The sequence below is a fragment of the Labrus mixtus genome, chromosome 1 (genome assembly GCF_963584025.1).
Source record: "Labrus mixtus chromosome 1, fLabMix1.1, whole genome shotgun sequence".
NCBI lineage: Eukaryota > Metazoa > Chordata > Actinopteri > Labriformes > Labridae > Labrus > Labrus mixtus.
The window spans coordinates 9,312,433-9,327,429 of NC_083612.1; the positions used below are offsets into that span (position 1 = coordinate 9,312,433).

General features: G+C 40.9%; 1 protein-coding gene across 1 annotated transcript; it reads left to right on the forward strand.

Annotated features, from left to right (window-relative positions):
* The first annotated feature begins 4 nt into the window (after positions 1-4).
* slc22a18 (solute carrier family 22 member 18) lies at positions 5-10,540 on the forward strand. Its single transcript, XM_061058783.1, has 10 exons — positions 5-220; positions 2,158-2,255; positions 2,392-2,537; positions 3,489-3,621; positions 4,339-4,451; positions 7,499-7,609; positions 8,416-8,516; positions 8,618-8,719; positions 9,550-9,670; positions 9,942-10,540. Exons 1-10 carry the CDS (start codon positions 59-61, stop codon positions 10,127-10,129), a joined length of 1,275 nt encoding a protein of 424 aa, XP_060914766.1. The 5' UTR covers positions 5-58; the 3' UTR covers positions 10,130-10,540.
* Positions 10,541-14,997: the final 4,457 nt, after the last annotated feature.

Sequence of the window (14,997 nt, forward strand, 5' to 3'; positions counted from 1 at the left end):
GGACAACAACATTACCGCTACCGACTGTTTGGTGTGATTTTGTTTAAAGGAAGCAAAAATGAGTCCGAGCGGAGAATCAACCGAGGAAACCTCCAAGTCTTCAGTTTCCACACAGGATAACGTCTTAGACCAACGAAAGAGGATGAAAGTTATCAACGTCGTTTACATCATCGCTGCTCTGGATATCACATGGATGTTTTTGCAGTTTTCTGTAACCCCTGTGAGTATTTCTGTTATGTCAGAGCAGGAAGCTGAGATTTCCGTGCCTGCCTTGAATGTGCATGCATATCCGCAAGCCGCACATCATGAAGCAATAAGTAAAGTCAATACACCTTCAGCCTACAATCACTTTACAGTATAAATGTTTCCCGTGATGACAGATTGTGTTTATTGTGCATTCATCGTGGATTTAAGAGTGATCATTTGCACTGTATGACACTTGAAAACAAATATCTCTGCCTTTTCCTTAGCTGCGATAACATCTTATATTTACTGCAAAACTCCCACAACCTTTCATGTAAAAAGTTAGACATAATATCTCCTAAGTCCGAAGCCAACCCTAACCCTAAGTATAGACGATGTATCAGAACAAATCAGAACATTGCAAGTAAATGTACTTTATCAATCCGTAAACTGTTCATAAATAGCCTACTGTTAGATTGGCTTATGTCATTGTTATGTAACATATTCAATGGTGGAGGACATATTTAATAATCTTTCACTGAGTTTATAAGTTAAAGTAGCCTGCTTATAACACTCTGGGAAAATACTCCAGGCATTTATTAAAAAAAAAAAAAAAAAAAAAAACAATCAGTAAAAGTGTATCACTATGCAGAGACAAATATTTCTAAAGAATCAAAAAACAGAGAAAATCCCTTAAAATAGTTTATTTAAATATATTAAATCATCTATATGTAGCATAGTACAACGACTGATCATGCAACAATGCAGGATGTGATCGTGGTAGTCTGGTTGAGGTGGAGCTCTAAGCTTATTAAAAGTGATGATTACCTTTTTATTGGGGATTAATCTGCTACTTAATGTCTTCATTACTTGACTGACTTTAAAGTTAATTAAAAAAATGACAGCGCAAACCTCTAAAATGTTACAAAAAAATGTAAAATGATGTAAACATTTGTTTCTCTCCTGAGAAGCCAGAACCAATTAATTTATGTATATGGGCTGGTAAACAACAAGGAAGTACCGTAAGTGTGACATTTAGGTGATACTTATATATGCTCCTAAATGTTGACCTCCATCAGGCCACATCTGTCCCCTGAGCTGCTGTTCTAAATGAGGTGATGGTGACGTGATTTCAGAGTTCATATACAAATGTGCAGATTCACGTGGATAGTTTTTTTTGATGTTCTAAACTTGTGTGACTTGTATCACCTTTGGACCAGAAGCTGCCGGGACTGCGGCAGAAATGTATTTAAGAGACGTGATAATGCATTATAATAAAAGAGACACACACCTGTAACCTGTAAACCATAGTACAATAAACACAGAACAACCATATATATAGTTAATTCATATGTAATATTAACACAGCATCTGCAAACTTTAACCTGAAGTTGAAATGTTTAAAATATGTTTCTGCCCCTAAATGCCTTCACCACTACAAACATCACCCCCCTCCCCTTCTCAAATACAGCTTAAAGTGATGTTTATCAAGGACAAACTGAAAACACTTTAAAATAACGCTGTGTCTGAACAACATGAAGGCAGCTGATGTAATGCTGTTCCTTTAGAACAAGGAGAGATAAATGTAATGTAAAGGATGTTTTTCCTCACACAGGATAATATTCCTGAAAGCTCACAGGATGTCAACATTTGAAATCTTTTTCAGAATTATCCTGCATCCTAGTTGTACAAAGATTAAGCCTATAAAGTCCACAAACAACATTTCGGTGACTTTTCAATTTCTAAAAAAAATTGCTATTAAAGTCCTCCATACGAGTTTAACTGTAAGTTTAAGTTAGGAAAGTGAAAGTCAGTAGATGTACTTCAAAGACCTTTTCAGACTTTTTTCTCCAGATTTTTTATGCTGTAAAATCGTGTCAACCAAGGAATGACTCCTAGCCGGGTATTTTGACATGAATAAAACTGTCTCTGGAGTAAATTTTAAAGATGTATTTTCATGATGTTTCTCTGTAGTATTTGGCAAAGAAACTCGGCTTCGACACCTTGTGGTTTGGTTATTTACAAACCATGGTAGGTGTAATTCAGCTGTTCGGGGGACCCATGTTTGGAAGGTGAGCACAAAAAATTGTTTGCAACATAATGAAGTGTCTTTGTCGGTAACTTGATGAATCAAATCCAACCTGCACCGTCGTCTGGATGAAAACTTGTGCTTTCTGATTAATTTTTTTAATCTTCTTTTTGGGACAGGTTTGCAGATCTATTCGGAGCACGAGTCGCCCTGTCTTTGGCGTGTTCTTCAACAGTTGTTTTCTTTCTGCTGCTGGCCGTAGCAAACCACCCCGCCATGCTGTTCATCCACAAAATCCCCACAGTCTTCATGCACGTCCTGCCTTGTAAGCAGCACACATATGATCCTCCTTTTCAAGACGTTTAGATAAGTCTTAGAGCTCCCCAAAACATGTGTGTGAAGTGTCTTGTTCTAAATCCACTCTGATCCTATATTTGATCATGTCTATAAACCCCTCTATTTCAGCCCTGCTCAGAACAGGCTGTTTCTGTGTCTGTACCTTTAAATATGTAAATGAGCTGTGTATGACCACGCCCCCTCTCTGGAAGGGCTTGGGTTGGCTCGGGCTTTCTCGCTCCATGTCCTATTGTTTACAGTGAGAAGACAGACTCAGAGGTCAGAACAAACACCTAGCTGTGGGAGTGTCACCCACCTGGGGGAAGGGTTACTGCCCTTTGTGATGTCATAAAGGGAAAATCTCCAAAACGGCCTGTTTGAGCACACATTTTCTGAAAAGTGGAGCAGGCTAAAGACGGAGAGGATGGACTTTTCTCATAATTGGGGGGTTTGTAGACAGACTAGAGACACATATTAGTGTTAGAGGAACATAGTGAAGTGTAGTTTACATAATATTTTACCTTTAATGTAAAATCCTCTTCCCTATTTTAAACTCCCAAACCCCAAATCACTGTTTTTAGAGATACATCATGTGTTGTCATGAATGTAATCTTTTCTATTTCTTCTTTTGCTGCATTTGTCTCTAAACTAAAGCTGCAAGACAGAAGAGTATCAGGAGAGCATATCATTAGATATTTTAGGGTTAAAGTCATGAAAGTTAGTTTTATACTCAAACTATGACGACTTATTTCTAAAACATATTTTTAGAAGCATTCTTTGTCTTGAATCATATCTTTATTTGTATTTTTAATCTGTTTACCACTTCTCTATATTACCTAAAGGCTGGGCTAACACTCAGCTCAAATACCTTTTTATCAGTTCTTTCTAAAAATGTTTGCTGTGTCCCTTCATGTATTCATAATCCCTCTCCTGTCTGCAGCTTCTCAGATGGTGGTCGCTGATCTCTCAGAACCTGAAAAACGTGCCGGTGCTTTATCCAAACTCGGTCTGTGTTTTGGGATCGGGATGGTGGCGGGCTCCACGTTGGGCGGCCATCTTAACACTCGCTACGGGTGAGTTTCATTCACAACAATGATGCCATTACATAAATCCGAAAACAAGAAATCTACAAGTGAAAGAAATGACATACCATAAATAACGGAGTAAATAGGAAAGTGGAGGTGAAAAAAAAAGATGAAAGAAAAGAAACTCTGAACTTAATCAAAGTCATATTTGAAATGAATGATTTGTTTCTTCATTTGTTATAATTTAAATACTTTGTTTAAGATAAAAACTTGAGCTTTGATTGAAATGTAACTCTTAATTTCAATCCAATTTTTCAATGTAACAAATGCTTCGGCCTGGAGCGATCGCCGTAAAGATTCAATATGCTGCCCAGATGTGAGAGCCGTTTCTATGGTAACGTGCATCATGAGTTTCGTGTGGGCGATGTTGTTTCTGTTGAAAAACATATATAAATCATACTTTCTTTAGAATCAGACACTCCTCCTGTAATGCTTATGTTTGTGTTAAGTGGAAAAACAGTAAATTACAGTGACTGTAGATGCAATGAGAATAAATCTGAGTTGTAATAATATATTATTAAGTTATCTTAGTAACCCTATAATGTCTTGTTTTTATGAGCCTAAATGTTATTTGTCCAGTTGTTATGTTGTGTCTTGACTGATTTCAGCTGCAGTGGATGAATAAAGTATCTATCTCTCTATCTGTGTACAACAGTTGTTCCTCCCCCCCCCCCCGCTGACTCTGCTCACCTTTCTGATCTCCAGGGAGACGTTTACTGCATGTTTTGGTGCCGCAGGAAGTACCTTCAGTTTACTGTTGGTTTTAAAGTTCATCCCAAAATCTACCAAAGTTCAAGCTCCAGGAACCAACACAGAGGGTAAGACACACTCCCCTCTGCCACACCTGATGTTCTCACAGCGTTAAGGGAACCTGGATACAAGATGTGTTCAATGACAGCTTTAAGTTTGTCATGACTGCTAAGCCAGGCATGCAGCGTGCGGTGACGGGCTGATCTAAAACCTGATCTTATTTGAGTCGCACAACTGATTTTACGAGCGTTATTAGTCGTGCAGTCAGTGTACAGTTTGGCATCGATCTCGGCCCGATCTGCTGATCTCGACCAGTCGGATAACTTTTTGGCATGTTTGATATTTGGGTCGTATGACACACTCGCACAGTGAGAGCAGAGCCTTGAGCCCATTCCCAAACTTCAGGGCTTTCTTTTCCTGATTGTGTCTGTGCAGGATTTGAAAACACTGTGGCAACATTAGTCATGTCATGTCTCCCCCCCCCCCCTCCGAGCACCCAAAGATGTGAACGAGAGAAACGTTGGCAGGAAATTACTGCAGATCTTCAGCTGACAGGGAATATATCGAGTTGAGTGTATGTGTGTGTGAGGGAGTGAGACGGTTAGTGATGATGTCAACATTGAGCCCTGAATATGACAAAAAATAAATTGTATTTAAACCGGACGTTGCATGGAGACACCTCACGGTTAATGGCGGCTTGTCAACTTCAGGTAAATCGTCTAATTAGTAAATTGGTTGCCAGTTTCTTAAAATAGTTTCCATGACAACGTGATTCCTAGGTCTGTGTGAGATAATAGAATACTCAGGTGCGGAATGTTTTTGCTCGTGCATCACGTTCTGGAATGAGATGACGTCACAGCAGCGTTCACAAGAACATAAAACAAACAGCCTACCCTTCATATCGTGTTTTGATTCCTGGTGTTGGACACACAACCGAAAACATGACCAGCTTTCAGAGAAAGACAGTCGACGTCGATAAAAAGCAGCAGCTCACGGCAAGCTCCGGGTCACCGTGTCACGGCGATGACTGGTTCTCAAACCTCTCTGACGCTCAGTGGGAACTTTTCTCCACGCTCGGGAAAAACGAGGCCACTGTGGAGGAAAACCAAATCAAGAAGAAAGTTGAGTCCATAATGAAAGACGGGAACAAGAGCAAAGATCACGAGAGAAAGGAAGTAATTCACCTCAAACAGGAAATGTCTGTGATGAACAAGAAGTCCAGACTCCAAGAATTAGATCTGAGGTGGGGGCAAGAGCAGAAAGAGGCCCTTGAGGAAGAGCTGGAGTGCGTAAAGAGGGAGCTACAGTCGATGAAACAGGCGGCAGGCGACCAGAGGACCCAGCAGCACTGTCTGAAGGATCAACTGGACAAGGTCATGAAAGAGAGAGACGGCCTGACTGTCAAGATACTGGAGTGCAAAGGTGACTGCTCTGAGCTGCGTGACAAAATGACCGACCGGCAATCAGTCCTGAAGAGTAAAGAAAGTCAGTGTCAAGAGCAGGCGAAGCAAATCCATCTCCTGAAGCTGGAGAACGAGAAGCTGAAGAAGGAGAGGGACATGAAACACACAGAGGCTGAATACAAGAGGCAGGAGCTCCGGAGGTGTGAGGAGGCGCTCCAAATACAGACGGGGATGCCAAAAAAGATTGTCATACTCAAAGGAAAAACTCATGCATGGTTCACCAGAAACCACAGCAAAGACGTGACTGTCCGGGACAACGAGTCCTTACAGAAAGCGCTGTGCAGGAGGAATAAGGAGCTTACCGCCGCCACCCAAGAGCTGAGGAAGACGCAGCAGCGGTGTCAGGACATGAAGCAGAGTCTGACTCACGTTTCAGTGGAGCTGCAGCAGTGCAAGGCTCGGTTCAGAGAGCAGAGTAAAAAGCTCATGGCCATGACCGCGGAGAGGAACATGTACAGAAGTGAGCTGGAAGAGCGGAGGGCGGAGTCAGCCGACGTCATGAAGCAGCTCCGACGAGAGAAGCTGCAGACTAAAGTGTCAAAGAAGACAAAAAAAGCTGAGCTGTCGCCCGGAGAAAAATCCAGCCAGTCTCAGCCCACACCAGTATCCGTCGGTGCCCAGCTGCAGAGCGCTCTTTGGGTGATCCCAGCAAAAATAAATGAATAAATAAAGCTTCAAGAAAGTAGAGAAACTGTGTTCATTGAAGCTATTTTGAGGAAATATCTTGAAAAATAACGGAAGAGCTGTGAAATGTGAGAAATACTGAAGAGGCTCGAGTGGGCTCTTCTATAATCCAGGTGTTCGCCTCAGGACCAGTTTTAAAACATCATCATCAATAATACTATACACTGTTTTCTATACATGTTGTTGAGTTTTATGTATTTTTTAAAATGGTAAATGGACTTGAGCTTGTAGAGCGCTTTTCTAGTCTTGGTTATGGTCACACCTACACATTCTCATACTGATAGTAACTAATCCATTCATACGGCGCCGACGAAGCAGCGGGAGCTGGGGATCAAACCCTCGACCTTCTGTTTAGGAGACGAATGGGGCGTGCACACTAACCACTCAGCTACCAGCGCCCCAGAATGCTCTTTTAAGTCAACTCGTCAGGTCTTATGTGCCGTGTAGGGCCTCAAACCACAAAGGTTCATTCGGAATAACCTCTTATTGAGTCTTAAAAAAGACAATTTAAATTAAGATCACTGTATTTAATCACTTACAAACCTGTGACATGTTTTCATTTTCTTGCACAGGATGCTCAAAAATGACTTAAGTCCTGCCGTTCACATTTCAGACAGTAGTAGAATATCAGTTTTCTGCGAACATATTCTTATTATATTTAACTTTTCAAGGGTTAAATTCAAGAAGAGCTTTTAAAGCAGCTCTCTTTAAAAAATGACGCTGACCTTGACCTTGACCTTTGTCAGGCGTTACAAAGCTCCATGTTCCAACCCTGAAAGGCAGAAATGAGTTTCCTCTGACGGCTTAGAGACAGGCTGAAGAGCTTGAAGATTCTCCCCAACAGAGGAGCCCGTCCATTCTAGCTGTGGTTTCTATATTTTTAATAATATGTTTTATTTCTTACCTTCTGTCTTCGTTAAACATGATGTAACTCTAAGGTCTTTTCTTTGTCTCCAACTTTGCTGCAGGCGGGAATAAAAACAAGTCTGTGTTCAGTGTGGGCGAGATCACCAGACTGATGAAGTTTCCTCGTGTGACGCCCACTTTTCTGGTGAAGATAATCGTAGGCCTGCCATCAGGTGAGAACTAAGAGTTACAACTTCTTCCAAGAGTCTTCATTTCACACAGTGCATCCATCTGCCTCCCGACCTGATGTATTCCACATCCTTTCAATTCATCTTATAATCACTTGTATCTGTTTTAATTATTGATTGAAGATGCATTAGATTAATTAAAGGAAGAATGTGCAACATTTTTCACATAAATAAAGAAGAAATCTGTAAACGCTCTCTGAGTCGTGACTGTCTACAATGAGGGAGAAGCTCGAGTCCCATTGGCTGTGTTGTTGTTGTCAGAGCCGTGTTTACATGGACGAGACGGCCGACTCCTCCCCTTGTGTATAAAAGCTGTTTTAGTCAAGGACTAGAGAGAAGAAGAAGAAGAACATACTCACTGATTATTTCAATGTCACATAAGCTTTTTTAGATCACGGTCATTCCTTGTAAATGTATCAATGTGAAGCTACGAGCTAACATGGCAATGCAGGCCACAGGCAATTGTCACACAAGCCAATGACAATTTTGTCCGTCGTCACTTGCTTGACTCCTTCATGCAAACGCGAGCGGAGAGGGGTCGGAGGTGTGCTGCTGGAGGAGGAGAGCGGAGGCTTCAGACTAGAGGAGGTATGACCAAACAGCAGTTTGTTTGGTTTCATGCTAATGCTAAAGGGACGATATCTACTGGATCAAAAAGTCACACATTCTTCCTTTAAAACAATATTATTAAAGTCATTCTGTATAGATGTGATTGGAACATAAGCCAAACTGCTCAGATTCTTAACATGAAATCTTTAATGTGAACCTTCATCTCTAAACTTCTTCCTAAGGTATTTTCCAGGTGATGTTCTCCATCATTGCTCTGGAGTTCTTTAAGCTGGAGCCTCAGCAGAACGGTTATCTGATGGCTTATTTTGGCATAGTCCAAATGGTAAGTGTATGAAGATCAACTGGTTTTAGTGCTTCATGTTTTAGCCTCTGAGTTGATGACAGACTGTAGGCGTGTTTCATCAAATCTGGATACCCGTTTAGGTCATTCAGGGAGGAGTGATCGGCCGGCTCACAGCGAGGTACTCCGATAAGTCGCTGCTGCTTCTGTCCATCGGAGTTTCTTCGTTTGTCGGACTGGCTCAGGTACCGTTAAACACACACACAAACACACACATCAGAGCGAGTGTGTGAGTCACTTTTCATGATCTCTGAAGAACACTTTTGGTTTCAGTTCGACGAAACAATTCAATCAATCTGCACAGAACTTTTTTTTTATGTGTGTCCATCTCTCCTCATCACTCACTTCTATCTGCCTTTGCAGGTTTTTATCCTTCAATATGTGTATTTTTCTAACTATACGTACGTCTGCACATACATACTTGTTTGATGATGACTGAGCGGTGCCAGGATTGCATTATGAATGATCCACTCTGCCTCTTTTGCTTCATGCATAGAAATTAAAAACACTGCTTGGATTACAAACAAATGAAAACTAGAAACCTTCAGACACCATAAACTCCTGTCTTTACTTACAGATCCTGATCTCATATTTAGATATCTGTTTACAGGGAGTGATGAGGGAAAGAAGATGGATTCGGACAGGTTCAGGGATTTATTTATTATGTGAGGATGCATAATGTTGAGTCCACAGTTTACTGCAAATGGGATTGAAAAACACCAATGCAGGTAGCGTTACATGTTCCTGGTTACATGTGAAAGTAAGAAGAAAAGGAGAACTTAGCTCTGAAAAAGTGGCAGTTTACTGGAGGAAGGGTCTGTTAAAAAAACAGACAGTTTACTGGGCGGTAAGGAAAAGATGTGTATTTATAAGAGTGGGTCGGGAAAGTCTGAAGAAAACTTGGGAATGGATGGAAAATGTAAATACAGAGGCCTGCAAAGTAGCAATATGGCAGATTTTAAAGTAGTGCTGCAGCTCATGAATTGATTTATTTCTTCTTCTTCTCTCTCTGCAGGCCTACATGCAGAACGTGTTCCAGTTCTGTATCATCGTCCTCCCCATGATGTTTTCTCTCAGCGTGTTTAACGTCATCACAGACAGCATCCTCACAAAGAGCGTACCGTCCTCTGATACAGGTGAGGTCACGCTGCTCTGCTGCACAGACAAAGACAATACATGAGAAACACTAAACTAAACTAAACTGCAGTTTCATCCCTGGATTTGATTGGATTCATCTGCTTAAGGTTGCTTTAAACAACAGGGGGTCAATAATAAAACCCAGAGCCAAACAAAAAAACCCAGTATGTTAAAAAAACTAATTACATGACATGTGAAAGCTTGAGTTTAGATACAGAATGAAGAGTCAAAGTAAGTTTGTAATGAACCCCTCTTTGCTTTTGTACACAGGCACGATGATGGGACTGTGTGCGTCCGTCCAGTCTCTGCTCCGCACAGTCGGGCCGACTGTTGGCGGCTTCCTGTATGTGAACTACGGCATTTCATCGATAGGCTTAATCCAGTTTTTTGTGAATATCGTCGTGTTTGTGTTCATGCTACAGCGTCACCTCAGGAAGACAACAGAACATCGGGAATGAGAGTTCCTCTCATCGTCTCCGATAGAGATGTAAATCAGGGTTTGATTTTAGGAACAATTATATCTACAGCTGTTTGTATTTAAAGTATTCTGTCTCAGTAGTTTTTAAAAACATAAGGTGGAGTCATTTCAGTCTTTTATTTTTTTTACCATTGTTGAATTGGTGCTGGTGCAGGACCAATCCACTAGATGGCAGCAGATCCTACAGTTGACCTCAGTTTATTTTCAGGTGTTTCACTTCCAGAGTGTGACTGACACTGAGATTAAATTAAACAAAATCAAAAGGTGGACCAATCAATGCCACTCTTTATCTTGTGTTATATCAGAGATATATCAGAGCTTTTTTAAATTTGTAATCAAAGTTTATTTTTTGTATTTTTGCATCGTCTTCATTAAACCTTTTTAATGATGAGCTGCTGCTTCGATGGAAAATGTTTGTGTGTCCGATTTCATTTCACTTCATTTGAGAGAATAAAACCTGATACTAGAACAAACAACATAACAACATGATAACTTCATAAATGACATAATGATAAGTCTCCCTAGTGCTGCGTTTGGCAGATTTCCTTTAAAGAGACGGTTCCCCTCGAAACATCAAGGATTTAGTTATGGGCCCATAGGAGTAAAATTGTGCAGGATTTCAATGACAGAAGTGTTCATACACAAACTGAAATATAGGAATATTACTTTTGTGAGTCTCAGCTTCATTTGTTGCCCTGACTCACAGAGCACCCACCATAGCCCAGGACCTCTCTCACCCACTCTATCCACTCTTTTATTTTCTGCCATCGGGTCAGAGATACAGAACCCTGACCTGGAAGAGGGCACGCTTCAAAAAGAGCTTTGTCCCCTCAGCGACTGAAGCCCTGAACAAGCTTCCACGCTGACTGGCCCCTTCTTTGCTATGTGTTTTCTACCTGCTGTTTTTTGTTCTTCATGTTTACCAACCGTGCAAAGCTGTGAGAACAAATTTCCCCCTGGGGCACAATAAAGCATTGTGTTGAAACCAGCACCATCAGAAAACTATCATTGATTGCACAACATGTATGTTATATGATTTATAATAATTTATCTGAGCAGTACTTTAACAAATGAAGGATTTTAAATGCAGAACTGTGACCTGCGAAGACGTACTCCTACTGTAGATTATAATTATGTTCATTTGATTTAAGGAGCCCAATTACGTCATTGAGCACCCTATTTGGCCCCGCCCATTAAAACTTCAAACTGAAACTTGAGAAAACCGTTGTAAAGGTCAAAAACCGCAACTCAGTCAAACATAGTCTCAGTCTTTTCACATTTAAAACATATTTGGAACACATTTAGCTTGCTTAGAAACACGTTGCTGATTTTACTTTACAGGGACTTTAAGTTCTATAGACACACACAGACTACATCCCTCATACGTATCGACTAATGTGAAATGACTCAGAGTGTTAAGTATGAATCAATCCTCCAGTTTTAATCATCATATTTATTTACAGCTTTCTTCTTCCTCTGCTGCCAAACTGCAGCATGTTGAGATGAGGACACTAAATCTGCAGCAGGTGTTTCCATTGTATTTATTCTTTGCTTTAAAAATGGAACATCCTGCAAACCCCGGATGAAGATGATCTTATTTTAACAGTAGGGGGTCCGTGTTGTTCCAGGGTCATTATGCGGCTGCAGCTTGAACAGATGTCAGTCACTCAAACAGAGGAGACCCACACATACAGATTAAATCCATGCTGCAATCTCCAGGGCTAAACAATGAAGCAAATATATGAATTGAAAATAAAACTGCAGTTCCTCAAATGGCCACTTGAGGCTGACCTTATAAGGGTGCCAGTCCTCATAGAGCGCCATGTTAAAATGCCAAACAAATCACTTAAGTTAACTCATGAAAATCCTCTAGAGGTGGAACTTAAAGTAACTAAACTGAGCTCTTTAAATTGTTCTGGGCTTAAAATTATGAATAATTCTGATGTTGAGTGACAAGTGCGAGCATGCAGGGACACAGGAAGGCGTGTGATTGGTTCATCAGATTAGTACCTCAAGGCAGACATTGGTCAAAGTTTTTACACGCTTACAACTGCTACAGATGATGGATTTTCTTCGTTCCTTTTTCAGAGCACCTGAGTTATTACTTTCTGTCAGGACCTAAAGACAATTTCAACCAAAATCTTAAAAAGTGTATCTGGAGAAAATGACCAACCCTGCCTTTAAAGCTGCAATGAGAAAAAATATTGTGCAATATAAATCTTTTAATGACCCTTTAAATTAAATGTACTTTATTGATAAACATAAGAAATCTGTTGCCTTGGCTAATGATGCATTTCACTTGCAGATAGCACACAGGTTCAACATCCCAAACAATATTCTCTTCAGTGACTTCAGTTTAAAGGGTCTCACACTTCTCTTCAGTAAGTTGTTTAAGAACCTTCAAACTGCACGTTTTGTTTGATTCAATTACAAAACCTCAAATCAAGCATATTGTGAGGTTATATTTAGTAACTCTTAGCTGGCAGGGTGTCACAGCTTGTTTAGTTTGACTGCACCTTTAATGTGCTCAGCTGTCTCAGTTACAATCCCATCATCTGAGCCTGATCCCACGCCTACACGCCATCATTCCTCGCTGTATCCTGAGCCGACAAACGCAGCCCAGAAACATTTAGCGAGCTGCCGTCTGAGTCAGACTTAAAAACACTCAGCAATTAAATCATACATTTTATATGTAGCCACAAATCACTTCTTCTTCTTTTAAAAAAAAAAAAACATGTTTCTTTTAGCTTTTTTTTAATCTGTATCGTCATGACAGCAGGAGGAGAGACAGGTAATGTGTGGAGGAGAGAGTGAGGTAGAAATTCCTCAAATAGTCGAGGCTGCAGTCGAACCTGCGACCGATGCATCAAGGACTCCAGCTTCTGCATACGCCTGCTCCATCTACTGAGTTAAACTATTGCCCCACCTGAAATGTACCCATCACTCATAGAGTAAGTCAACACTGCACTCTTTGTAAAATGAATAACAGAGAACCCAATTTTTTTATTTTTTTTATTTAACCTTTATTTAAACAGCAAAAAGTCTCATTGAGATTAAGAATCTCTTTTAAAAGAGCATCCTGGCCGAGACAGACAGCAGCACAATGTACATGGTTTCAAAAACGTAACAACAATTAACATAAATAAAGGAATCACAAAATATATGAACCATTCATCAAAATGAATCATAAATCATCAATAACAAGGCGATCAAAAAGGGCAACACGAGTTAATTAAAACATCTACTGTACAAGACCTTTAAAAACATGCCCGAAGAATTAGAGTATCTTGCAAGCGATTCCAAGAAGAGGGAGCAGCATACTTGAATGCCCTTTTTCCCTTTAGGGATGGTTAAAAGTTAAAATCCTGGGAGCGAAGATTGTAACTTCCAAGTACTTTTTTTTATGTAAGTATGTAGCTCTGAAGGTAAGATGGAAGCAGACCGAGAATGAATACAGAGTAAAAAAATATGCCAGTGGTTTAGTCAACGGGCAGACAAGGCAGACCAACCAAACCCGATCATACAAGGAGCAGTGGTGCGCAAATTGATCCATAAAGTAGCACTTACAACAGAGGTGAGAAAAGACCTCATCAAGAGGCAGAAAACTCCGACCTGCTGGTGAACAGACGTCTGCTGTGACCGGCTGGGCTGAGAACATTTGGATAGAGAGAGAGGCAGAAAGACTGACATACTTGGAGCAAAGAATGGAAACAGATAATAGAGACTTAGACGGCAGTAATTCTTACTTTTAATCACACTTAAATTATCATTATTTTAATCAATATGACTAATAACTCTTGGCATTGATACTCTGAGTTCTTCGCTGAACGTGGTCATTGTTAAAAAAAAAACAATTGCTCTTGAATCTTCTGTCTCTCTGTCAGACTGGCAGAGACTCAAAAGGAGCTGCAGATGGATTTGAAGTCTGTCACTGTATCTGTGGACCCAGGGGGGGGCGACCCCGACCACTGGACGGGGTGCCTTGTTACACTTGGCCCTTTGAGTCAGGGGGAGCCGGGACAATGCTGCTGTTAACACTCCTGACGGGGACCTTTGGGTTCTCTGAAAGTTTAATGTGACTCTGCATGCGACCTGCGCTCACTGAGGTCAGAGATGAGCGCGTTTCGGCGGCGGTCCAAGATTGCCCTGTGTAGGTGCATTGGAAACCAAACGCCAGCGTGGGGGGGCGATCGGGTCCGGGGCTTGTTTTGTCCCCTGTGGCACGGATAATGAGGCATCTGTCTCCACCTGCCGCATGGAGAGATGAGGCTCACTGTCTCACTTAAAAAGAGCACAGGTTACCTATCTGATTTGTCCAAGGCAGGCCAGGGACATGATCTGAAGCAGAGGAGTCCTCGGCCTAAATGTTTTATACCGCTGCTCTCTCTCCCTGTTTGTTTTGTGAGCTGCACCACACAAAGCTCAGCATCACAAACACGCTGCTCAGAGGCTTGAAAATAACTTTCCAAAACAGTTAATCACGTGTCAGAACTACCGAAATGTAACTCCTCTTTCACGAGAAAGAATACATTCTCATTTTGATAGAATTACCTTTCATAAAAGAGAACGCAAAGTTTCCAAAGGCTGTGCCAAAATGTGCCGCAATTTACCAAAACTTCAGTTCCTCAAGTAGCCACTAGAGGCTGGCTCCAGAGTGAGTCAATCCCCTTTAGGGCCCATGTCAAAATACCTTTATTAAGATCAGGATTAAACATGTTAACAGTTGGTAACAAAAAATAGATTTTTGTATCTACAGTATAAGCTTATAGGCGGGAGAATGTGGAAATTGCACGAGAAGCAACAGAGTCTGCTCTATGACGCTATAATGACATTTTTTGCCTTTATATC